The 25,442-nt window shown below is 54.9% G+C and overlaps 1 protein-coding gene across 1 annotated transcript; it reads right to left on the bottom strand.

The window, feature by feature from the left end:
- Window positions 1-3,589: 3,589 nt before the first annotated feature.
- OAF (out at first homolog) lies at window positions 3,590-22,475 on the bottom strand. The gene is made up of 4 exons (XM_023208478.2): window positions 21,953-22,475; window positions 7,655-7,789; window positions 6,511-6,691; window positions 3,590-4,667 (listed from the first exon to the last, which is right to left on the bottom strand). The coding sequence occupies exons 1-4, from the start codon at window positions 22,181-22,183 to the stop codon at window positions 4,402-4,404; spliced, it is 813 nt and encodes a 270-aa protein (XP_023064246.2). The 5' UTR covers window positions 22,184-22,475; the 3' UTR covers window positions 3,590-4,401.
- Between the last annotated feature and the right edge of the window lie 2,967 nt (window positions 22,476-25,442).

Raw genomic sequence — 25,442 nt, 5'->3', positions numbered from 1 at the left:
TAGGATTTCGAGCTTGCCAGACCCCAACATCCAGCAAGCTAATTCCTTAAAATAAATCTTTCTGTGTGTATGTATCTTACTGGTTCTGTTTCTCTGGAGACCCCTGGCTGATACCACAGGAATGTGAGAGAATGTCCTTGTTCAGACATTGCTAGTTAAGTGTGTAAACTGGAACAGCGCCATCTGTAGGGTGATCTGACAGCATCTACGATGTTCATGCCTGTGACAGAGACATTCCAGTTGCAGCATCTACAGTGTTCATGCCTGTGACACAGACAATTCAGTTGCAGCATCTACAGTGTTCATGCCTGTGACACAGACATTCCAGTTACCTGCTTTTTCTTTTCTTTTTTTTTGAGATTGTGTCTTGTTCCATCACCCAGGCTGGAGTGCAGTGGTGCGATCTTGGCTCACTGCAGCTTCCGCCTCCCGGATTCAAGCAATTCTCCTGCCTCAGCCTCTCAAGTAGCTGGGATTACAGGCGCCCACCACCACGCCGGCTAATTTTTGTATTTTTAGTAGAGACGGGGTTTCGCCATGCCAGTCAGGCTGGTCTTGAACTTCTGACCTCAGGTGATCCGCCCGCCTCGGCCTCCCAACGTGCTGGGATTAGAGTCAGTTGCCTGTTTTTTTCTATTCCTGCCTACAGCCTGGCTTGTAAGAGCAAGTCACAGTAAATAATTCCATTTTCCATCAGTAGCCGAACTGCCAATAGACCATTTGGGAGAATGTTAGGCGATGGGACATGGAACGCCAGTGTCGGGGAAGGCCTCAGAGATAACCGAGTGAGACCCTCTCTCTTATGGGATGTGTGTGACCCACCCACGGTCACGCAGAGCTGGGCCCTGGCGGGTGCCCATGCTCCTCACATACAACGCTGGCCTCGAGCCTTTGGTTCTTGAGAGTGGCACCTTGCCCTCCTTTCTGCCGGAGTCCTTGTCCCCTCATCCACCAGAGCCAGGTCCAATAAAGACCCTGGGGTCCCCCAGCTGTGGCCCACAGTTCCCCCACTGAAGGCCTCCCTTGGCTAACAAGCCTGAAGGGAGAGATGCCTGAAGAAAACCCACAGGAAGTCCACAGTGAGGTCCAAGCCCAGCCCGGATGAGGTTGTCCAGGGAACCAGGAACAACTCATCCTCCCGGCTTGCAGCAGCACCAGCGAGGGCTGGGTTTCTGCCCTTCCCGAGGGTGCTCTGCTTACCCTGGCAACGGGAAACCAGGAGCTTCTTCCTGCCAACTCTGGTCCCAGGGAAGCTTTGGACTCTCCCCACCACCCCCTGCCCACCACACATTCAGTGATTGCTACTACAGAGACTGGCCCAGCGGGTGCTCCACACTCCACACTCCTCCCCGGCCCACTGAGGCCCGTGTCCCCCTCCTGTAGGTGAGCTGTGCTCTCTGAGGTTCTGGCTGGCCAACCTCATAAAGCCATTTGGGTTGGGAGAGGGTGTGGAGTAAGAAGGACAGGGGTTGGATCCCAGTCCTGTTCTAACAAGATGTCTGGACTTGAACTTGGGCCGGTCGCACAATTTTATAAGGGAGCCACATCTATAAAATGTTATAGAATTGTTACAAGGAGCCAATGGCCTAATTTATATGAAGGCACTTTGTAAACCCTAAAGTCCGCAGAGAAATGAGCACTGATATTACCTCTCCCAGGTGTTTTACACGCCACAAAGGCCTCCTGCGATGGGGAAGTCTTATCTCAGTGTTTCCCAAACAGCTGACCACCGACATCGATTTCAACAAGCTCCTAAGTGATGCTGATGCACACTCAAATTTGCTTTTCAGCAAAGAAGTGACTGTCATGGCAGGATTTCAGGCGCTGTGACAGTGGGGCTGAGGCGGCTGGGCGAGCGCTTTGGAATGGTGGACTCGAGCCCTTGGATGTGGCCCTGTGGGAGGCGTCTACTTTGCAGAGTGTAAGGTCAGTCCAAAGTCTCAGGGAATCTTCTCATCCCCATCCCCTGAGACTAAGAAGGAGCCCAAGGCAGCTGATGTCTGTAGTGATGGTGGTTTTTTTTTGACATTGCTTTTTTAAAAAGCATTATTTTTGGTGACTTGGAAATCAGAAGAGAAGGCATACTGCTTTGGGGACACCCCTTCCATCAAAAAAGGCACACAGGAGGTAGCAGGTGCCTTCTCCAAGTATCCCTCGCCTGCCTGGAGCAGTGGCTGGGGCTTGGGATGGAGGCCCTGGCAGAAAGGGAAGGAGAAAAAAGCCTGGGGGGTGACCAATGGGACAGCTCCCTCCCCATCCCCCAGCAAGGATGAGCTAGTCCTTGAAAACAGGTTCAGAAGGGAGGCGTGCTCGCCTGAAAATGTTATTTCCCCGCGGACCCTCAGCTTAACCAAGGCCCAGCAAGCCCAGCTCCCTCAACCCTCTGGCCTGCACGGAGGGGCAGTTGCAGCCTGTTCTGGGAGTTCTGGGAGCAGAGCAAAGGGGACCCCCCTGCAAACCCTTTCCCTCTCCAAGGCCTTTGAGGAAGGATCTGACTCTCCCCATCTTTTCCCCGAGAAAGTTGAGTCCCCTGGGGAACCCATGAGACTCTCCCAGCCCCTAAACACTCCTGCCTCCACCTCACCAAATCGTTACCATCTTCCAGCCTCAACCCACACCCCAACTCTTCCAGAAAGCCTTTCCCAATACATGCAGCCTGCACATCCCTCGTCTGGAACCATCCAGCACCCTGCCCGGCACTTCCTATTACAGCCTCTTCATGTTGAAAGATACTTTGGAAGTGAAGAGCCTTCCAGATGTCCGATTTCATTGGGTCAGGCTTATAGCTGCAGGAATGTCTGCTTTTTTTCACTAATAGTAGATACTAAGAATGGTTAACAGTGAGCACTATGTGCTAGATGCTTGACATGAAATAATTTACTTCGGTCTCTTAAGTAAGCTCCTTTTATAGTTAAGGGAGTGGAGGCACAGAGAGGTCAAGCAACTTGACCCATGGCTGCACAGCAGGTAAGCAGCTAAGCCCGGATCTGAAGCGGGGTTCCAATCTCCATCCCATCTCTTGCCTTTGCGCTGGCTATTTCTGACTGGCTTACTATGGTTGCAGCTATGTCTGTCTCCTTGTCTTGGGTGCAGAAGTTTTATCTCATCCTTCTCATTTTTTTTTTTTTTTTTTTTTGAGACGGAGTCTGGCTCTGTCGCCCAGGCTGGAGTGCAGTGGCCGGATCTCAGCTCACTGCAAGCTCCGCCTCCCGGGTTTACACTATTCTCCTGCCTCAGCCTCCAGAGTAGCTGGGACTACAGGCGCCCGCCACCTCGCCCGGCTAGTTTTTTGTATTTTTAGTAGAGACGGGGTTTCACCATGTTAGCCAGGATGGTCTCGATCTGCTGACCTCGTGATCCTCCCGTCTCGGCCTCCCAAAGTGCTGGGATTACAGGCTTGAGCCACCGCGCCCGGCCTATCTCATCCTTCTCTAGTAATATCTTCCTTCTCCTCCTTCCTTCCTCAAATGGCTGAGCACACAGTAGGTGCTTTATAAGTTGTTAAGATAGGCCACTGCCAGGGTGTGGGGACACTTCTGACACCAGGTGGCAGCATTGGCCAAAAGTTTTCCCCAAACTCTGGGTCTTGTCAAATAAAAACTTAAAATGTTTATTTCTGGTAGAAATGATAAATACTTTGCATTAAAAATCTGGAATTCAAGTTTTCCTCGTACTTCATGCTCCCTCCCTGCCCCAGAACCTTACAAAAACAGTTCTGTGTAGAGAGGGAAAGAGCTGGGGCCTGCTCTGGGAGGCAACGTCCAGGTGTCTGGGGAAGGCACTCGTGGTCCACAGTCTGTCTCAGTGGCGGGAGGTCTCCACTCGCCCCACAGGCAGCCTCGGAGCCAGAAATGAGAACTCGCTGTAATCCGGGATAGGGGCTGCATCGTGGGTCCCCAACAGCTCCTTCTTTGGGGACAGTGAGCCCCATGTTGGGGAGTAGGAAGGGACTGAGGGGCCAGCTCCTTCCAGATGTGTGCATGGGGAGGGGAGTTGTGTCTGGGGAGGTGGGTGTCCAGGTATAGACTCCTTTTAGGGTCTAAACATTTAAGGAGCTCAACAGAAGAACCACAGGCCATCACATTTTGGTGGCTTGCAAGTGAACACTCCAGGGGAGATGCAGGAGGGAGGGGTGCAGGCCTGGGGAGCCCCTCTCTCCCTCTCTGCCCATAAGGAAGGCACAGGGTGGGAGTGGGGGTGCCTGCATGAGACCCCCCTGCCATGCCACACCCCTTTCACAGTCATGTGAGATGGGGCCAGAGGGGTCCAGGCTCCAGGGCCAGGGGAGTGAGGAGGGAGGGAAATAAGGCCTCAGGTGGGGGTTGCCACCCCCTCTAGTGGCTGGTGAAGAGCGGTGGGCCCAGAGCAGCCACCCCCCAGGTCCTTCCCACCCTAGCCTGGCTAGGGGTCCTCATCCCAGAGGCACAGCTGTCTCTGGGGCACGTAGAAGTCGAAGCTGTAGCTCTTCTGGCAGCTGCGGATGCCACACTTGTAGGGTGTGGGCCGGTCGCGGCTGTGGCAGTACTTGAGCATGCAGGGGTACCAGGCCAGGCTCAGGCCATAGCGGCAGACACAGGGCTTCCCGCGATCTCCCACCTGCCCACAGCGAGGCAGCTCCGCCTGCTCTGAGGCCTTGGGCAGAGCCTCAAACACAGAACTGTCCACACCTGGGGGAGAGAGGAAGGATCAGGGAGGGAGGGAGGGAAGGAGCTCCCCTAGCCAGAGGCCACTGACATTTCCCACTTGGTCTCCTCTGTCATCCAACAGGCACTTACAGACACCTCCATTTCCAAGCCTGCCATGGGACACAGAGGTAAGACCTGGGCACTAGGCTCCTCCTTGCTGGGCTCGCTGGAGAAACATTAAATGGGCATCAACTGTGTGCCAGGGGCTCTATTTACAGTACCTCCATCTATCACCCCATGGGCTAAGTATTGTCATCCCTGTTTTACTGACGAGAACATCAACCCAGAGAAGTTTAATGATCTGGCCAAGGTTTCAAGGCCTCCACGTGGCCACACTGCCACACAGTGCTTTAAAAAATCACCATACTGGAGTGTGCCGAGATAGAGGCATGGGGAGACGGGATTGGAAGTCAAGGAAGGTTTCTTAAAAAAGGTAACATCTGGCAGGGCACAGTGGCTCATGCCTGTAATCCCAGCACTTTAGGAGTCCAAGGCTGGTGGATCACCTGAGGCCAGGAGTTTGAGACCAGCCTGGCCAACGTGGTGAAATCTCGTTTCTACTAAAAACACAAAAATTAGCTGGGCGTGGTGGCAGGTGCCTATTATCTCAGCTACTCTGGAGTCTGAGGCAGGAGAATTGCTGGAACCCGGGAGGTGGAGGTTGCAGTGAGACGAGGTCATGCCATTGCACTCTAGCCCAGGCGATAACGGCAAGACTCCGTCTCAAAAAAAAAAGTGACATCTGAGTAGGGCTAGTCAGAGAAGGGCCAGCAAAGCACACCCACAGAGGAGCAGGTCAGATCAGGGTGGCCAGGGCTCGGGGCAAACGGGAAAGTGTACATATGAGGGGCGCTGGGGGGAGACGGAAGGGACCGGCCCTGGTTAGGCTCAGGGGCTGTATGGGAGCGGCCAGCTTCTGGGGGATGCTTACATCAAGCTTGCGGCGTAGTCTGGGGTGCAGGCCATGGCAGAGGGTGTATGTGTGTGGAGGGCAAGACCACAGCTCAGTTGGACATTTCTAAATCTGGGCCTGCCCTGGGAGGAGCCGGCATTTCTCCAGTGCTCAGCTGGCCGGCAGAAGGCACAGGGGCCTGGAGTTGGAATGGGGCCATTTGCCTCTCCCTCCACACAGAGGACCTGAGGGCTGTCCTGGGAAAGGTACCAAGAGAGGGGCCAGCGCTGAAGTCACAGAGGTCAGGAAGGCAGGCACCACGCAGCACGGAGGGGAGCTCCCAAGGAGCTTGGGGCAGAGATGCCAGCAACAGGGAAGGCCCGAAGCTGATTTCTTAGAGGTGGCAGTGGAGGGGGGAAGGGTGTCCTTGTGCCCCACTCCCATGACAGAAGGTCCCATCTCTGTGTCCTAAGGGCAGGGATGAGGGGAAGTACCTGGGACTCTCCCTCCACAGGGCCTAGCAGAGTCTGTGTGCCCTGCCTGGAGTAGCGCCCTTTCCTCTGACTGAATCTTCTCACCGAATATTCACACAGGCGCCACTTCCTCCAGGAAGCCTTCCCAGACCAACTGCAGCCTGGTTTGGGGGTCCCCCCCGAACGCCTGTGGCTATCATGGTACTCTACCGCACTTAACTCTGTGCAGATCTACCCTGCTGGGGGACAGGAACTGCGTGTCTACATCTCTGATTCCTATGTCAGTGTATCTCTGTAGGTGGTCAGTAAATGTCTCCTGAACAAAGCAAAGGCTAATGATGAGACTCGGCTAATGATGAGACTCGGCTAATGATGCCCCTGCCCCCCTCCACTGCTCTGTGCTGTCTCCCCATCCCCTTCCCTCCGCCCAGCAGCGGGCCGTGCCCAGCTCCCAGCTGACCTTGCTCCAGCCAGAACCGGACGTCCTCCTGGCGGGTGAAGATGGCATCCACGGCCTCAGCACACACGTTGTGGAGATGGGGGCTCAGCAGGGCCCCCTGGCTGAAGTTGACGGCGACATCCATGTGCAGATGCTCCAGACCCCGAACCTCTTCCGCCTGCCGCACTGCCCGGGGATTTTTCTGTGTGTGGGAGAGAAGCCACTCCTACCTGGCTTCAGAATGCTCCCTGCCTGTCTTCCCCTGACCCTCCAGAGTCAGGCAAACCCAGGCTGACTGCCTTTAGAACGCTGGCACCTTCTGCAGGGTGGCAGCCCTGCCCCTCTCCAACTGGCAGCGAGACTGATGCCTAGAGTACAGCCGGGCCTTTTCAGCTTCTAGCCAGAATGGACATTTCTCAAACTATGTGCTGGCTGCTAGGCTGACCTCTGGGGCCTGATGGAGAATGCTGAGGTGTGGATGGGAGGTGGAGGTGAGTGGGCCAGGCAAGTTGTGCCAGGGCATATGACCTCTGGAATTTCCAACATCCAGGGAACCAAGTCCCTTTGGGAAAGCAGGCAAAGGGCAGGGGCGAGGAGGCCCCCAGGGCAGGCTCTGCTGGACAGGCCAGGGAACTTAGATGAGGCTGGGGCAAGGCCCTGGGTCTAAGAAGACAGCAGGAGCAGGCCGGTAGCTTTGAGGGTCTTGAACACTTTACATATGTTAGCTCACTGAATTCGCCCATAACCCATTTTCTCAATGAGAAAATTGTGGCTTTGAAAGTAACTTGTCCAATGTCACACCCAACTAATGAGTGACGGAGGAGATGTGATGCCTGATCTGGCCTCAGAGCCCAAGCCCCTAGCCTGTCACACACAGGGAGGTGCTGGAACCAGACGGGAGAAATCTGAGAGCTGGGGTTCAGTTAGCGATCTGCAGCTCTAGAGTCAGGTTTGGCCTGGGGCAAAATCAGGGACTCAGGACTCTAGAGTGAATGGGGTACCAGGGATGAGGGCAGGTCAAGAGCAGTGGGTTTAGGAACAGTGTGAAGAGGAGGAGCTGGGTGGGAAGCTAAGGTTGGAGGATCAGGGTTTAGAGCCAGGCCGGCTGCAGGGGTCGGGTCTGCGGGTCGGTATCTGGGCCAGGCAGGCCTGGTAGGGGACTCACCTGCCGGAGCTTGGCCATGGCCTCACTGGGGATGATCTCATTGTGCTGCAGCTGGGTGACAAAGCAGAGGGCCTGGAACTGACTCTGCCCCTTCTCCAGCTCCCCCAGGATCAGGGCCCGGAAGATCTTCACATCCTGAAGAAGGGCAGGAGGATGGGAGCAGCTGGAGGGTGCAGGAGCTTCCCACCGGCCCACCGGGTGCTCAGCTTGGTCCCTGGGAGGACGCCTGGACACTGCCCGGCAACAGACGCCTCCCTCCTGCTGGTCTAGGAATTTTTATCTTTTCCATTTAAACCCGTGACTTAAAAGAAAAAACACACCCTAAATGTTCCAAAGCCTACTGGAAAATTGACAAAGTGAACCACTAGAGTTTTTCTCAGCTGATGACTCCCCTCAGCGGAACCCCTTAACGTCACCCTGATCAGGGTGGGCCAGGGCCTCTACAGCCACCTGACCAGGGCATCATGGAGGAGGGCTGGACTTTTCCAGTATCGACTCCAGAGTTCCTCTCTCTGACTTTTTTTTTTCTTTGTAGTCCTAATGGCTAGAAATCGTAGTCATTTTTATTCAGTAGATTTGGGGAGAGGTCTCAAGATGCCCCTGGTGCTTCTGATCAGCCACGCTCCTGGCCACTGACCTCTGAGTGAGTGGGGTGGTGGGGCCGGGCCAGGGTGAAGGCAGAGTGGGAGGCTGGCTGCAGCTATTTCAGCCTTCCGGCCTGAGGGAGCTAGGATGCCTCGCCTCTTCCTTTCCCTCCCCACTTCCCCTTTCCCCCATGGGGTCGCTAATGGCACTGCCGCAGTCCAAGGGCTCCTTCCTGTTACTGACTCACTGTGTGAATGGGGGGTCTGCAGGAGGACAGAGGCAGGAGAGCTGTAGGGTGGGCTGGGGCCCCCTTCCCTATCTGGCTGCTGGAGCCCTGTACACTGCCCACCTGCACCGCTCACCACACGAGAAGCGGCCCCTTGCCTTCTTACCCATCTCTGGGACTTGATTAACTCTGCTCCCAGTGAGAAGTTAGTGGGCCCCAGTCAGAAGTGGTCTACATCTGTCAAGACCTTCCTGTGGTGGGGGCACCCTGGCCTCAGTGACCATTCTCTGCTGGGAACCCCTGTGGCTCTGCACTGAGACTTAGAATGACAGCTCTGCAGATCATCTATTAATGCCTGGGCCCCCGCCCCCCACCACATACTCACTGAGTGCTTGCTGTACACCCACGAGAACAGAAGTGTCTCAGCAACAGGGTCTGAGCGGCCCCCCTGGAGTCCAATACAGGCAGCAAGGGACTCACAGCTCTGCCCCGAAGCTGCAATGTATTAGTGAGTCCTCCAGGCTTTCCCCTAATTTCTCTGATGTGTAAGATGGGGATGATCCCAGTTATGTGACAGGGTTGTGGTGAGGACTAGGTAAGTTATCTGGAAGATTCTCACATGGGGTAAGCGCTAGCTGGGATTACTCTTGTAGGTGACCAGCAAGCCTCGTAGGTGGTCTGCAACAAACGAGTGCATGTCATCTCATAAATGCCGCCCGTGTACTTCTGCAGTCCCTCAACTCTACACAGAAGTTTCTCTTACTTCCTTTTATTGTAAATGATCTCTGGAACAATGAGGTGTGGAAGTATAAGGGGAGGTTTTCCAGAAAGGGAAACTGAGGCTCAGCTGTTGAAGAAGGTTCCATTAGGTTCCTTATGATCCCAGAGACTTGTGAAGAAGGTGAATCAGAGCTCAGCTTAACCCCTGCTTCCTCTCAACAGGAAATCCCTTCTTGGTCATGATGCTGCAATCTCCTTGTCCTGCCAGCCTAGGCTATCTGATCTTTCCCTCACTCAGGTCGGCTGAGGAGAGATGGGAGGCTGCTCTGCCTGTAGCATATTCCATTCTGGGCTCAATTCCTGCCAGGTGAGACTTGATACCAGACTTCCCCTGCTAGAGCTTAAGCCAGGCCATGTCCCTGGCAGGATCCCCCGGGAAGGATCCAAAAACCACTTCCCCGGTATTTTCAGCTCTGACTCTTTGGAGAGTCCGATATTTGGATATTCACAGCGTCTTCTCCAATACCGCAGGTGCATCGAATACCCGGAAGTCTCAGGGCTGCTCAGGGGTCTCTTTGCTTGGTGACATCACCTGACTACCATTGGCAAGAGAAGGTGTTTGAACTTTCAGACCAGACTAGAGGATGAAAGAAATCTATCTGAGCTTTTTTCCTGCTTCTATATGAATAATGTCATCAATGACAATAACAAAATGCTGTCAAAAGGGGAAGTGACTGGGGGTGCAGAAAGGGAATGATAATTTCTCACTGAGAGGATTTCCTCTGTATCTCCTATTTGTATAGGAAAAAGAGTTATTGAACTTTATAACTAGAAGAGAAAAAACACTGTTTCCATGGGTCAAAAGGATGTATGATCCTCTTTAAAATCCTTACAACAGGCGGTAGGAGCTATGATTGTTACCGAGCTTGGATTGGGTAACCTGCTCAAGGTCATGGACTAAGAGGAAACATAGCCAGGATCTTAACCCAGACAGTCTGACTTCAAAGCCTGAGCTCTCTTAACCAGAATGCATAATTGCCTCTTGGATCAGCTAGTCTCATCTCCTTGATGCTCAGCTAAAGAAACTGGAACTCGGGCACACAGAGGTTGTGGGGTCTGCCCTTGATGCCTGGGCTGGCCAGCAGAGGTGGGATTAGGACCTGCTTCCCACCATGCCCATCTGGCGGCAGCCTGCCTTAAGTCAGCACACCTGCCTTGGGAATGTGGCAGCTCTGGCTCGTGGTTCTTGCAACTACCAAACAGCATGACACAAGTAAGAGGAGAAGAGGAGGCAGGAACACCCTTCTAACCCACCTGCCTGCCCTGCCAGGACTTCTTCTCCTTTTTTTTTTTTTTTTGAGAGAGTCTCACTTTGTTGCCAGGGTGGAGTGCAATGGCGCGATCTTGGATCACTGCAACCTCCGCCTCCTGGGTTCAAGCGATTCTCCTGCCTCAGCCTCCTGAGTAGCTAGGACTACAGGCATGTGCGCCACGCCCAGCTAATTTTTGCATTTTTAGTAGAGACAGGGTTTCTCCATGTTGGCCAGGATAGTCTCGATCTCCTGACCTTGTGATCCACCCGCCTCGGCCTCCAAAAGTGTTGGGATTACAGGCGTGAGCCACTGCGCCCGGCCCCTGCCAGGACTTTTTAAACCCCAAAATCTCCAGTCTCTCCTTCGTCTTTTTTTTTTTTTTTGAGACGGAGTCTCATTCCATCACCCAGGCTGGAGTGCAGTGGTGCAATCTCAGCTCACTGCAACTTCTGCCTCCCAGGCTCAAGCAATTCTCCTGCCTCAGCCTCTGGAGTAGCTGGGATTACAGGCATGTGCCACCACGCCCGGCTAATTTTTGTATTTTGTAGAGACAGGGTTTTACCAGGTTGCCCAGGCTGGTATCAAACTCCTGACCTCAGGTGATCCACCCACTTCAGCCTCCCAAAGTGCTGGGATTACAGGTGGGAGCCGCCGCGCCCGGCCCTTTTGTCCTATTTCCCCAGAAAAGCACATTCTACTTGCTGATCCCTGAGAGGGAGCAGGCAGCCCTACTTTCTGGGTCTATGTGGTAACAGGGCTCCATCATCCTGACCAGCGTCCCTCCCACTTTCCACTCCTTGCACCTCAGACTCCCCAGCAAGGTTCTGGACCCCCCGCTTCCTCTAACATTCACAGGGAAGGGTGAAAGTCCCCTCAGATGCTAAGCCCAGGCCAGGCGGAAGCCTGGCTCCCAGCCTTCCTCCTTGCCCAGGAATCTGTTGGGATGATGCATTTCATGTGGCCTATCGCCTAAAGCAGATGCTTAGCTGGGGAAGAGCCCACGACAGGGGCTGCAGGCAGGCTTCTGAGGCTCAGGACCCAGGCAAGGGCCCCCAAGATGGGAGGTTGTTATAAAGCTCCTTCTCCCACAAGCTTGCAGCAACTTCCAGCCTACCTGGAAGAACTGAAGCATACCACAACCAGGGCCACCCAGAGGGTGTGGCAAGTACCCTGGGGAAATAGTGTTTGTTAGAGTCCTCCTCTGTAGTTGTAAGTAAGGAGTAGGTAAGCTCTAGGATAGCACAGAATTTAAGAACAAAGGCTCTGGAGCCAGTGTTAACCCATGTTCAGATCCTGGCTTTGCCTTTGCTGGCCACATAACCTTGAGGGGATTTACTTAACCTCTCTGTACCATAGTTTCCACATTGGTGAGATGAGTAAAACAACAGTACCTACCTCGAGGGACTGTTACAGGGAATAAATGAGTGAAAGGTTTCAGAACACAGTGGGCTGAACTTTCAGTTTCTCTCTTGTTGCTGTAGTTCCTGGCCCTATGTCTGCCTTGCTCCAACTGAAATCTACTCCACTCCTGAAGACCCAGGAGCCAAGATTTTTCTCTTCTAGATGTACCTACGGCCTAGACAGGTCAGGTGACTCCTCTGGGGCTTGCAAGCAATCAGCCAATCAGTGGGAGAGCACTGATTAGCATGACCTGGTGCAGGGCCTTCACAAGCACCTGGCAGGGGAGTGGCCCTGACCAAGACACAGATTCCTGTCTTTCAAGGGATTGTGGAGGAGGCTGACTTCTGACAACTCAAGTCAGCGCACAATAGGTCTGGGGTTGAGGTTTACTGCAAGTGCAATAGAGGTAAAGGGTGGATGAGGGACTGCTTGTTGTCCCCTTAAGGTTGGGGCTAGGGGTGGCATGAAGGAGGGAAGACTTCACACAGTGAGGGACGCCTCAGTGGCCCTTGATAGTTAAAGGATGGAGCGCTTTCCAGCAATGAGGTGTTTATAGAAGACAGCAAAGCGTGAGCCTCCCAATACCCCCACCCAATCATCCCTCCATGCTACTATCACCTGAGCGGCCGAATGCCCTTCAAGGACTCCCTTTGTCCTCACCAGAAAGCCTACCCCCAGAGCCTGGCATCCCAGGTCCCTGCTCACAGCAACTGTTGCACTTCCCATGCACTGAACTGAAGAGCTTGCCGTTCCCAGAATGAGCGATGCTGTGTCACTCCTAGGACTTTCCGTGAGCAGCTTCCTCTGCCAGGATGCCCTGTGCTCAGCTGTCTCAGCGGTACCATGTGAGCAGGGCACAGCTCACAAGCGACCCTCCTCTGGCTGCCCTCCCAGTGCTGCCCTCACCAGCCCTTCTGCAGAGCTGGCCAATCCCAGTCACTGCCTCTAGAGCACGAATCCCAGTGTCTGCTCCCACTGTGTTTGTGCTGACCTCTTTACTTGTCTTTCTTTCCAGACTCAACTTCTTGAGCCTGGAAAAGTATCTCTTGAAGTGCATCCCTACCCCCTGGAACACAGCAGGTGCCCAATAAACATCTGATAAGGAATACACGAAGGGGGAATGCACAACAGCATGGAAGAGTTCTCCGAGAAAAGTGGTGGGAATGTACTAGGGGAGGAGGGAGAGGACAGTGAGTGCTGAAGGGGCCAGGACACAAGCAGGACTCAGGGTCTGAGCACCCAGGCTGAGGAGTGGGAGGCTTCCTCTTGTGCCTCCCTGGAAGTCATCGGTGGGTTTGAGCCTGGGGTGACCTGAGGGACCTGTGGTTTGGAGCTGAATCAGACTCCGCCTGAGGTTGTGAGAGTGCCTTGGATCTCAGTGCCCCAGGCAGATGGTCCCTGTCCTCATGGAGCATCTTCTGCCCGGGCAGTGGGTCATCCAGGTCCTCTGTGAGCTGCCTCTGGCTCAAGAGCAGCGGCTCCAGCCTATTCACGTGGTGGCCCCGGGGTCTGTTGCACAGCTGGGGCTCAATGCTTAGTAGCTGGAGGAACGAATGAATGTTCTAGGGCCTCCATCAACCCACTGGCCTCCAACGTGCAGACACTTTCTTCTTGGCCTTGCCTGTAGCTGGGCTCCTGCAGGCTGGTAGTGCTACAGCTGCTATTTTGGCATCTAGAAGGTTTAGGGGATCATCTAGTTCACGGCCCAGTGAGGTTCCAGCAGGGAAGTAACCTTCATGAGTCACACAGTGGCACAGCCAGGGCCAGAAGCCCAGAGCTGCTGACTCTGAGTCCGGCGATCTTCATGCTTGTCCAGGCTCCCCACTGTAGCCCTTGTCCAGATACTCAATTCCTCCCTGTGCCTGTCCCAGCCATGCTGTCTGACGGATCCACCTGTGTCTCCAGAGGGAAGGCTGCTCTGGTTCAGCTGCACTAGGTGAATGCGCTGAGAGATGGCAGAGCACCGCTCTGGGAAGAGCGCCCCTGGGCAGACATCCTGTGCTCAGCACTGAGGGTGGGGAGGGATCCTCCGGATCCCAGGGGATTGCGAGGCTGTCACACCAGCCCTGACTGGCTTCCAGACTCAGATAACATTGGGAAGAATGAAACAGGCTGTTTTGCCTCCGCCGCTGTTCTTGGGGGTTTATGTTACTCATGGCCGAGCCTAATCTGAACTGACGCACAGGCTCACACGGCTTTCCCATTCGCACACGCCATCCTCTTTCACAGACTCACTGGGTCTCAGTCTCCTTCCCGCAAGGTCTCCCAGTGGCTCCTGTTCCACATTCCCATTCCCTCCACAGGCGTGCATCCTGGCCTGTCTCCCCCCTCACAGTCTCCCTGTTCCCAGCAGAGGCGGCTCCTCACCCTCTCATCACACCCCTCTCCACAGTCCCCACGTCCACCACCCTCTGAATTCCCCAACTCATGCTCTGCCTCAGGACACACCCTGCATCGCCCTCCTTACTTGCGGGATTCTCCTCACACGCCTCCTCCCTGACGCCGCTTCTCATAGCATGTGCACACACACACTCACACGTGTACACGCGTGCACGCACAGGCACACACTCTCACCGCATGTCATCACCTCGCTCCAGCCTGCCGGGTCTCCTCTGGCACCCCGCCTTCCCCCCACGGCCTCTGGCTGGCCCCACGCTCCAGGCACTCTTCCTCAGCCCCTCCCCAGAAAGCCCTGGTGGTTGGGAGGAGGTCCGCCTGCGAGGGAATGGAAAGCAAAGGGGGCCAGGCAGCAGACCGCCCCTCCCCTCCACACCCTGCTTCCCGCCACCACTGTCCCGTGCTGGTCACAGCCCAGGCTACAGGTCATCGCTCTAGGGCCACACAAAGCCACTTGCCCCCCGCCCCCAACTCTTCCAGCCCCCTTGCTCCTGGACAGCTGGCGCGCTCTCCTGGGAGTGTCCTCTGCCATCTTGGTCTCCTTCCTGTCACACCAGAGAGCGCGATTCTGGGGCCCAGGCTGAGCCAATCTAAATATTTATTCCTCTGCTCCTGGCTGGGGCTGCTTTATGGTTAGAGAAGGGGCTGGCTTTGCTGAGCTGGGGAGGGGAGAGGGGGTTCAGCCTGGAGAGCCAGCCAGGAAACGGTGCCTTCCTAGCCCCACGGCAGAGCTGGAAGCACCCTGGCTGCTCTGCCCAGGCTTCTCGAGCAGGAGCGGGATGGATGGATTCCGCCCGAAGCCAGGCCACGCACATCCCGAGGCCAGTGCCCAGCGACCCAGGCCGCCCCATGATGAGATGCCAGCATCCCCTCAGGGCTAGGCCTGGACAGAGGCTGCTTGTCACGGGGCATTAGCACAACCACTCACCCAGAGCAGTGCTCCTGCCCCCAGCCCCTCCCCAGAGCAGTGCTCTGTCAGCCGAATCCCAAAGGTCACCGCTGTCCTGACTGCCGTGGGAACAATGTGAGGCTTTATGTGGATCAACTGCGCCCCGCTGTGCCGCTGACTCCGGGCTCCTAAGACGGGGCTCCATGCTTCCCTCTCACCCGCATTCGCAGCCCTGACGCCTCCTGTGCTCCCTGCCCTTTATCTGAATCCCTAGTGGCAGCCACTTCAACACTTGCCAACTTCAAGGATGTCAGCTCCTCGTGATGCTTTGGTCCGTACAGCAGAAAAGCAGCAGCTGCAGCAACATGCTTAATGGTGGGGTAGAGGGATCTCCTGGCCTGCGGACACTGGCACCTCGCTCCTCACATGCCCACGCGGGCCTCTGTTCTGTGAAGGGCCCCTCAGTCACTGTGCACACCGAGCCCCGAGCATCACACTGTTGTCTCTGGTGTACCAGCAAGGAGCCTGGGGCTCAGAGAGGTTAAGTGACTTGCCAAGTCACACAGCTGGTAAGCGGCAGGAAAAAACGTACACAGTGCTCACTAGTGTCTGTGAGATCTTTTCCTTTCTTTTCTTTGAGACGGAGTCTCACTCTGTTACCCAGGCTGGAGTGCGGTGGCGTGATCTCAGCTCACTGCAACCTCTGTCTCTCCCGTTCAAGTGATTCTCCTGCCTCAGCCTCCAGAGTAGCTGAAATTATAGGCACAACCCCCCATGCCTGGCTAATTTTTGTATTTTTATTAGGGACAGGGTTTCACCATGTTGATCAGGCTGGTCCTGAACTCCTGGCCTCAAGTAATCCACCTGCCTTGGCCTCCCAAAATGCTGGGATTATAGGCATGAGCCACCACACCTGGCCTTGGTGAGATATTTTCTAAACCCATCACCCTCACCCGACTCCCCAAGAGGCCATGCAGGGGAGAGAGGAGTCGCAGGCATGGCCAAGTAGCCGACACTCCATCCACTGGAGGTAAGAGCATGGGGGAAGTGGTCCAGCCCACGTCTGCCCAAACAAGGGTCTCTGTGGATTTGTTCCCCTGCACCAAGGTTTTTTCCAACCTCCTCCCCTCTATCTCCCTCCCCAGGGTTCTTTAGCCTACTGGAAGGAGCCCGCTCATGGTACCACGGCAGACAGGCAGTCAGGATACACTGGAAGGAACCCTGGGTCCTAATCTCAGATTATCAGCTGCTTGATCTTGTCAGCCTCACTTGAGAGCTCCAGGCCTCAGCCCGCACATCTACACAGAGAGGCACCATCTGCCTCCTGCTGTCTGTGGCAGCGAGGATCAGATAAGGCCATGTGTGACGTGAGGGACTGCTCACTGGGTCATCTCCAGACCCTATGCAATCCTCATTTCGAGGCTGGGCCCTCTGCCTGCGGAACAGGAGTCTGTCCTAAGGGTATCTCCCCCGCCTCTCTGTGCCTTGGGAAGCCTGGGAGGGAACTCACTCACCCTCCCCACCCGCTTTCCAGCAGGATACTCCATTATCCCAGGTGGCGGTCTTTATGGCCTACCGGGATCTTTTGCTAGGACTCCACCTGGACATAGCATTCAGGAGTGGGAGCTGTGGCCACACTCCAGGGAGGGGGTCTGAACCCTCAGGCGGGGCTGCCCATTCCTGATCTAAGGAGGAACTCCTCACACGCAGAGGAGGGACAGGTTTTAGACCCAGGAGCCCCATGTCAGTGAGCCTGGTCATTCCATCTGGCGACTTCTTGTAAATACCTGAGAGGAAATGCCCTGAGCTCCAGAAAAGTCTGGGCCTTACCCGAAAGCACCTCCATTGCCTTCTCCTCCCCAAGGAGACTTTCCATCCATCAGATGCCTCCCCGCCAAATCTTAAGGGTGCTAACGCAGACAGGGTAGAGGCAGACTGGGCCCTGAAAGCTTCTCGGTCCCACATCTACGTGCTGTGGTATCTCCTTGGGATAAACGTTCTTAGGTGGCGATGTGGACGCTGCACATCCCATATCTTCACTGACTACACCTCAAGACTTCCCCTGTTGCTCCCCTACCCCCAGGCCAGGCCCCCCGGCACCTGGACTCTAGCATTCTCTGGACTGTGCCTTCCTCTGGCTCCCACTCACTCTTCAGTGCCCAGGGCAGGGCTCAAGCTTCCAACCTCCATGGGTCCTCGTCCCTTCAAAGTGGCCCTGAGCTGACCCGCAGAGCTGTACGCTCCCCTTATCTTGCTTATTCCCTCCAAGGCTCCAGCCGTGGCCCTTCAGCATCCCCTCTTTCCACACTTTTGGAGTCTGTGTCTCCTTATCCCCCCGATGCTGGGAGGGGAAAGGGACCCCCACTGCCCACCACCCTGATGCCATCACACATGACCTTCGTATCTGTCAGCATCACCCTCCCCATCTGGTCAGCACCAAGCCAGGCAGCCTGGAGCGTGACTCATCCTGTTCCCAGCTTTTGGCCACTTGGACTTGGGGACAGAGGTGAAAGAGAAATTGGCAAGAATACCAGCTTCCGGGAGGTGGACCAGGAGGGCTGTCAAACAGCCAGGTTAGAGACAGGGGACGGTGGCATGCCTGTGATTAGAAATGCCAGTGATTATGTACATCCAGGGCTAATTACACCCATAGGATGTGGAGTATAAAGGGGAGTGCTGCCCACCAAGGGTGCGCTGTGAATTAGTTTGTGTACCGAGGGCATACAGCATTAGGCCCGAAGCATATGTGCTACTCAAAACACATTAGGATTAGTGTGGGTAAGATGACAGATTTCAAATATGTGACTGAGTTTGGGCCCCACCTTCATTTAACCTGACCTGGCTCCTTCTCCAGGCCCCCTCCCCTCCCCTACAGCAATTGTGCCAGTGGTTCCCAAACTTTGCTGCACATTGGAATCATCTGGGTTCTTTTGTTACCCAGACTGGAGTGCAGTGGTGCAATCCTGGCTCACTGCAACCTACGCCTCCTGGATTCAAGCGATTTTCCTGCCTCAGCCTCCCGAGTAGCTGGGACTACAGGTGCATGCCACCATGTCCAGCTAATTTATTTTCTTTTTTATTTTTCAGTAGAGACGGGGTTTTGCCATATTGGCCAGGCTGGTCTCGAACTCCTGACTTTGTGATCCGCCTGCCTCGGCCTCCTAAAGTGCTGGGATTACATCACCCGGGTCCTTAAAAAAAAAAAAAAAAAAAAAAAACAACTGCTGCCTGACTCCCATCCTGAGATATTCTGATTTCACTGGTAGGATATGCAGCCCAGGCACTGGGAGTTTTCAAAGCTCCCCAGGTGATTGTGAGGTGCCGCAAAGCTGGGAGCCACTGAGCTGTGGCATTCCTTCAGAGCTGTGGCATTCTTTCAGAGCTGTGGCTCAGTCAGCCTAATGGCCTTCACTCAGCCTTTGGGCAAGGCTTGCAGTAATGCATGATGGCCGTTTGATAGCTCCAAGCTACTGACTCTGCAAGCCTCACCTGGGCTCCAGGCTATGTGTCCTCCAGTTGATGACTGTGACTGCTTCACTGCCTCAAGGTCCAGGGTGGTAGCGTGGGAAAGAGTTAGACTGTCGGAACTCTAACTTGGGTAGAGGCAAATGGGGGTGGGAAGGGCTGGAGAGAAGGGGCTGGATGGGGTTGGGAATCAGACAGAGGCCTTGGTCCCATCCCACACAGGTGAGGCTCACTGCTGCCCTGGGTGGACTCTGAGGGGCTGGCCAGCAATTTTGGAACTTCAAAGAGAAGGTTACAATGAAGAGCTCCAGGCTCCTCCAAGCTCAGTACTGGCTTTTCCGTATGACCTTGGGTCTGTTGTTCAATGTCTTTGAGTCCAAGCTTAGCAGAGAGGGTCCTTGCTGAAATGCTGTGTGGGCCACAATTAGCAAAGCTAACGGCTCCTATGTCTTGCGCACTTAACACAGTATGAGTATGTCATAGGCACTACTAACCATGGGATATGTGCTATTATTATCCCCATTTTACAGATGAAGAAATGAAGGCCTGGAGAGATCAAATGGCTTGCCCAGGGTGAACCTGCTAATAAGTGGTAAACCAAGTCTGTCTCATTCAGTCTAGACTGTTTCTCCCCAAAGTGATCAAATGGCAAACGTCACTCTTCCCAAGTAGATTAGGACTTTCCCCAAACCATTGCAAATGAGTTTAGTACAAGAAACACAAAAGCACGACTTCCCAGGCTGGAGTGCAGTAGCACAATTGCAGCTCAGTGCAGCCTCAGCTCCTGGGCTCAAGTGATTTTCCTGCCTCAGCCTCCTTGGATAGCTGGGACTACAAGGCACACACCAGCGTGCTCGGTTAATTTTTTAATTTTTTGTAGAGACAGGGGTCTCGTTTGGCCTGAAGGTTTCATATTCCTGGTTTCAAGCAATATGCTTGCCTCACTCTCCCCAAATCCTGGGATTGCAGATGTGAGCCACCACACCCAGGCCAAGTCTTTTTCTTATAGGAAAAATCATTCCTTCTAGACCGAACTTTCTTGTGGAAATCTGCCAAAGACTATGAGGCACGAGGCCTTGAGAACTGAGAGGTGACCCACCCTAGAAGGATTCGGACATAGAAGCTGCTGTGGCCAGTGCAGGCAGTGACTGAGTGGCCTGGGTGAGGGTAAGGCTATTCTTCCCCACACTGCACTCTCCAACTCCACCCCATCCTAGGCCAATGGAGAAGCCTGGATTTAAAGGGACTTGGGAAAGCTGGTTTCCTTTCTATATCTTCCACTCCCAATTCCCTCCCCTGCTGATGAAATTGGAGATACCAGAGGTGGGTGTGAAATGGTAGCTTCTGGGTCAGAGGCTAACCTGAAGATCAGACTTCAGAAACCTGGGTGGAGGTCTGAACCACTGCAGGGATTCAAATGAGGCGCTCACAATCTCCAAATGCATTTTCTAACTGGGCAGTCAGATGCCCAGCATACCCTCCCTCCAATCCCCAGCACCCCACCCCCGCCATCAGTCACTACTGCCATCACATCACAGCTACCTGGGCACTTCTTAGTCTCTCCCTTCAGGTCAGAGCAATAAAAACCTTCCAGCTGTAGCTAAAGGCTATAAAAGCTCAGTCCTACCCATTGCCTTTCACTGTCCTGGCCACAGCCAAGGAAGCCTCTCTGCAGGGTTCTAGTGCAGCCACAAGAAGACGGCCAGTGGGCAGGAGGGTGGGAGGCTCACAGCCTGGCCTGAGGCTAACTTTCAAGGACAAAGAGCTTGGACAGAAGATTAAATCCCTGATTCCTGATGGACCCAGCCACTAACATACATCTTTCAGGAACAGAACACACTTGATAAAGTTCTCCTAAGGTTTAGGTGGGGAGGCAGGGTGGCGAAGCCGGCCCTATCAGCTTCCCTCTCTCTCAATCTACATCTGAGTGCCTAGCTTAGGCCTGCTAAGTAAGGACGGGCTACAAAGTCTTCCCATTTGTGAACGCTCACTACCCCGCCCCCCACCGGCCTGCTTAAGTCCAATGTCAGTGACAACTCAGTGGCCCTGGGGCAATCAGCGGTCAAGCGTCACCCCCCGACCCCACCCACCTCTATCGGTCAAGCCTAATCCCCCACCCCTGCTAACTATGGCAATCTGGCTGGGTCCCCAACTGACTCCCCAAACTCTGCCACCTCTCCTCTAAAGCACCCTGTATCTAAGAGGCAAGAAAGACAGGCAGCTTCAGCAAGGGTCCTCTGGGCCCGGGGCTCCCCCAGCGATCTAATCTGCTTCACCCCTGCACTCCTCCAGGGACAGAATCTCACAGGGCCTCTCTTTAGCTGGGGGAAGGAGACAGAACACTCCTTTTGAATACCTAAGACTCACCCACCCTCTTTTCCTCCAGCTTTCCTGCTCTGGGTCACTGTTAGTCACTCACCATCCTTCCAGGCCCATTTCCTGATAAATCCCCAGCACCCTGGTGCAAGGCCCTTCTTGTTCCCTCCACAAGACACACACACACACACCCCACCCCCCCCCCCACACACACACACACACGCACCTCCACCCAGAGCGGGCTGGTCTCTAACTCCCTAACTCTAATCTGGGCCAAAATAGGGGGCTGGCTCGCTTCTCTGCCAGGCAGAGTGAAGGCAGCACTTCTCCCAGAGGGAGGGGGCCTCAGCTGGGGTCTCTCTCCAGGATCCTCCTGCTGCAAGCGCCCCAGCCTTCCAGACCAGAGAGGAGACAGGGCTTCTCCCGGCTTGAGAGGGACCTGGGGCAATCAGCTCTCTCCAGGAAAGTGAAACAGAGGAAGAGGTGACAGAAGGACTCCAAAATGTCAGGGCTGGGAGGCTTCGCAGACCCCTCATTGCGCTGTACAGGGGTGAGAAGCCAGGCCTATAGGAGGAAAGAGACTTGCTTGCTCTAGATCACACAGCGGGAACCCACAGTGAGAGCCCACAGGGAGAACACTTTGCTTAGGGCTTTCCCACGAGAGAGCACCGGGGAATGACTCCAAGAAAGGAGTCCAGTCGTTAGTAGGAGTTCTGAAGGAGAGTCAGCACCTGGGGGGCTCTGGGAGCGCTGGAGGAGGGAGTGAGAAAGGGCAGCAGAGGGGTTCTTTGCGGAGAATGAAGGGGTGGGCGCTGGGGAGTGGGCAAAGAGGTGTAGAGAAGAGCCCGGCGTGACCTTGGGCCAGCCGCGTCTCCCTCGTGGGCACGTCTTCCCTTCTGCAGGCAAGAGGGGCAGGCAAGAGGGCGCCTGGGATCCCGGGGGGCTCAGGCTGGAAGGTGCCACCCCGGCGAGTGAGGGCGCCTCACCTTCTTGAAGTCGGCGGTGAAGGAGACGAGGGTGCCGTCGGGCTTGCGCAGCTCTAGGCTGATGCTGTCGGCGTCGCTGTCCGCCTGCAGGCTCTCCTCGGTCACCTGGCCGTCCGGCAGCCGCACGCGGACCCGCAGCTCGGCCGGGGCACCCGTTCCCAGCAGTGGCGCGAGCAGCGGCAGCAGGAGCAGCAGCGCGGGGAGCGCCGGGGGGACCCCGGGAAGGCGCATTCCCGGGGGCCGCAGCTGCCCCGGCGCGCCGCGTGGGGGCGGGGAGAGGCGCAGGCAAACTTCGCCCAAAGTTGGGGGCTAGTTCAGGGCGCTCGGGAGAAGCTCCGCCGGGGGCCTTGGCCGCGGGGTCGCCCGCGAGGTGGCACGGACGCACGTGGGTAGCGCTCGGCAGCGCGCCCCCGGAGGCCCCGAGGCGGAGACTACGCTGCCCCGGCCCGGCTCCGCGGCCCCGGGCTCCGGCTCTGCGAGCCTGTGTTTTGCACTTTTCATTCAATCCCACCCCCCGTCACTTCCTTCAGAAAACAGAAACCACTAGGACCCGCCTTAAAGAGACCGCGCACCTAGCGGCCCTTAAAGGGCCCGCGGCTGCTCTCCGCGCTCCGGCGTTGGCCGGGCGGGGGGCGGAGAGAGGCGGCCGCGGCTCCACGGCTTTGTGCTAGCGGCCTCCTGGGTCTCCCTCCCTCCCGGCCGCGCGGAGTCAGCGACCCAGGCGGTGTCAGAAGTTTGCTCTCCTGGCAAATCCCTTCCTTCCAGCAGGGGCGGGACGGGTGGCTCTTTCCCCGCCCTACACCCCACACTTTTTTTTTTTTTTTTTGGCTTGCTCTTGTGCCACGTGGATGAAATAATCGGGCTTGGATTTTTAGGGGTTTTGTTTGGTGTTTCAGTTTCTCTGACACAGCGAATTTCTAAAAAGCTTCTGCAAAATCAGACCTCGCTTCGCACTCTGCCTTTTCCCTGCCCCACCTTGGGAGGGTGAATCAGGGGTTCTCGCCCAGCTTTGCCACCGCCAGGTGTTAGACCTTGATGGGTCAGGTCACCCATGGGAACGCGGCCCTCAGGTTTTGTGAGCCAGCCCCTGTGCCTCTTTCCTTTTCAGTCCTGCCTCCCGTGCTTCCCGCTTTCACCGTCTTTCCTCAGTCCTGTCCACGACCGCAGACCCGGTTCTTTCTCTCTATCACAGACTGTGCAAATCCAGGAAAATGTTAGATTCCAGGTCACTCGGGAGAATTTCCAGGGACTCGGGACAGTGGCGCTCAACGACAGTGGCTTTCCCACAAGCCACAAGGAAACATGCGTGGCCTGCGGTGCACCCTAACAATGAAGAGGGTGAAGACCGGGAGATCCGGATTGCTGCGTCCTCTGATTAGTTGTGGAATTTAGGCACGTTTTAAAAATTCTTTGGGCTTAAGTGTCCTCCTGTGTATAGTGGAAGCTGCTCAGACCTACACTGTCCTGCCAGTCCCAGGCAAGGGAAAAAGCCCCAGGAAGATGCTCAAAACCAGTTGTTCCCTGACTCCCATTTTTACTTCTATTGGGAACTTGATTGCTGATAGGTGAAAACTCCCTTCTCTGCAGCCTCCTTCCCTTCTAGGACTTCCCCAGCACAGGGCCACGTGAACTGCAGGGTCCGGCTAGAATCGGCCTCTTGCTATCAGCTAGGGGCCCTTCGTGCTACACACTCTCTGCTGCCTAGATTTAGGACTGAAGGGAATTTAAAAGCCTATCAAGTCAGCCTTTTCCAAATTTGCCTTTCCTGAAGAATCACCTGGATGCTTGTTAGAAAACAGATCCCCAAATCTCCAAACCCGTGGAATCGGATTCTAGGGAAAGAACTGAGGGTTAGCGTTTTTGGCAAGACCCACATGATTCTGGACATAAGTAGTTGACAGTGGGTATTTGGCGGAGGTTTAAGCATAGAGTGTCTGGGCCAGGCGCGGTGGCTCACGCCTGTAATCCTAGCACTTTGGGAGGCCGAGGCAGGCGGATTGCCTGAGCTCAGGGGTTCGAGACCAACCTGGGCAACATGGTAAAACCCTGTCTCCACTGTAATACAAAAGAAATTAGCTGGGTGTGGTGGCGTGTGCCTGTAATCCTAGTTACTCGGAAGGCTAGGGGTAGGAGAATTGCTTGAACCCAGGAGGCAGAGGTTGGAGTGAGCAGGGATTGCGCCACTGCACTCCAGCCTGGGTGACAGAGGAAGACTCCATCTCTACAAAAAAAAAAAAAAAAAAAAAAAAAAGCATAGAGCATCTGAAGCAAGCAAGCAGCATCTTTCCTGGAGAACCTGGCTCCTAAGGATTTCGTCTTCACGTCAGGGAGATAAGGCAGGCTGTTAGGGAATAATTAGGTTAGCACAAGGATTGTTCCCCTAGGGACTCCCACTCTTAGCTGGCAACCCTTTAGACTAGAGATGCCCAGGGTCTTGAAACTGGCCTCCCGCCTGACAGGATGCTGGATCTCCATGCAGTCTTGAAGCTAGGTCTCCCACATGAGTCAGCCCACGAAGTCATTAAGGGCCTCGCCCACATTCCCTAACTTCCCTTGTTTCAGGTCCTGTCCCCATCCGCCACCAGCTCTGCCCTCAGCCATTTCCCAGGCTCTTACCCCTTCTCCTCTCACAACAGCCCAGAAGTGGGCAAAGAAGTCCTGGATGTCGGATTTCTTGTTTAGGTCCCTGAGATTTGTCTCTATTCACATTTTGGGTTTGGAAACAAGGATGGATGACCTCATCTCTTTCCCACCTCTTCCCCATAGTCAACTTCCTTCTCTACTTCAACCACAGATCAAACCAGATTTTTCTTTGAAAGTGATAGGGCGTTTGAAATCTCACTCCATTACATGAGCCCTGCCTACCTCCGTCTTTGTGCCTTCCTATTGATTTCATCTGACCACCTCTTCAAGCTGCAGGACAAAACTCAGGTTTCCCAGGAAGACTTTCTCGACTCCCCACCGACCTAGCCCTCTGTTCTGCGCGCTGTCTTCCACCTCTGGACTCCAACGATACTCATTATTATAGCAGCTCCTCCCCCATTGTATTCTGATTATGTCCAGGTTCTGTGCCAAGCATTTTACATGGATCATCTTATTTAATTTTCATGGCATCCATCCAAAGTAGGTTCTATTCTTAGGCTTTTTTTACTGACTAGGAAACCAAAGCTTAGAGAGGTTAGGCAACGTACCCGAGGTCACAAAAGCAGTAGAGCCAGCCGGGACTCAACACAGGTCTGCCTGCCTGACCACAAAGCCCTTGCTTTGAACTGCAGTAGCCTCTGCCTGTCGGTAGCCCTCACTTTCTGCCAGTCCCATTCGGGGCTCACATCCTGCGCTATCTTCTCCTGTTATCTAACGGTTTTGCGTGTGGCAATCCTGTATCCCCAGTGAGGCTGTCAGTTAGTTCAAACAGGCCAGCCCCGTGCTGGGAACAGAGAGCGTTTCCTTCAAACCATCCAGGCATAGAAGCATCCATTCATCTTAAATG

Source organism: Piliocolobus tephrosceles, chromosome 13 (assembly GCF_002776525.5).
Source record: "Piliocolobus tephrosceles isolate RC106 chromosome 13, ASM277652v3, whole genome shotgun sequence".
In the NCBI taxonomy this organism is placed as follows: Eukaryota; Metazoa; Chordata; class Mammalia; order Primates; family Cercopithecidae; genus Piliocolobus; species Piliocolobus tephrosceles.
This window is presented reverse-complemented; position numbering and strand designations above follow the sequence as displayed.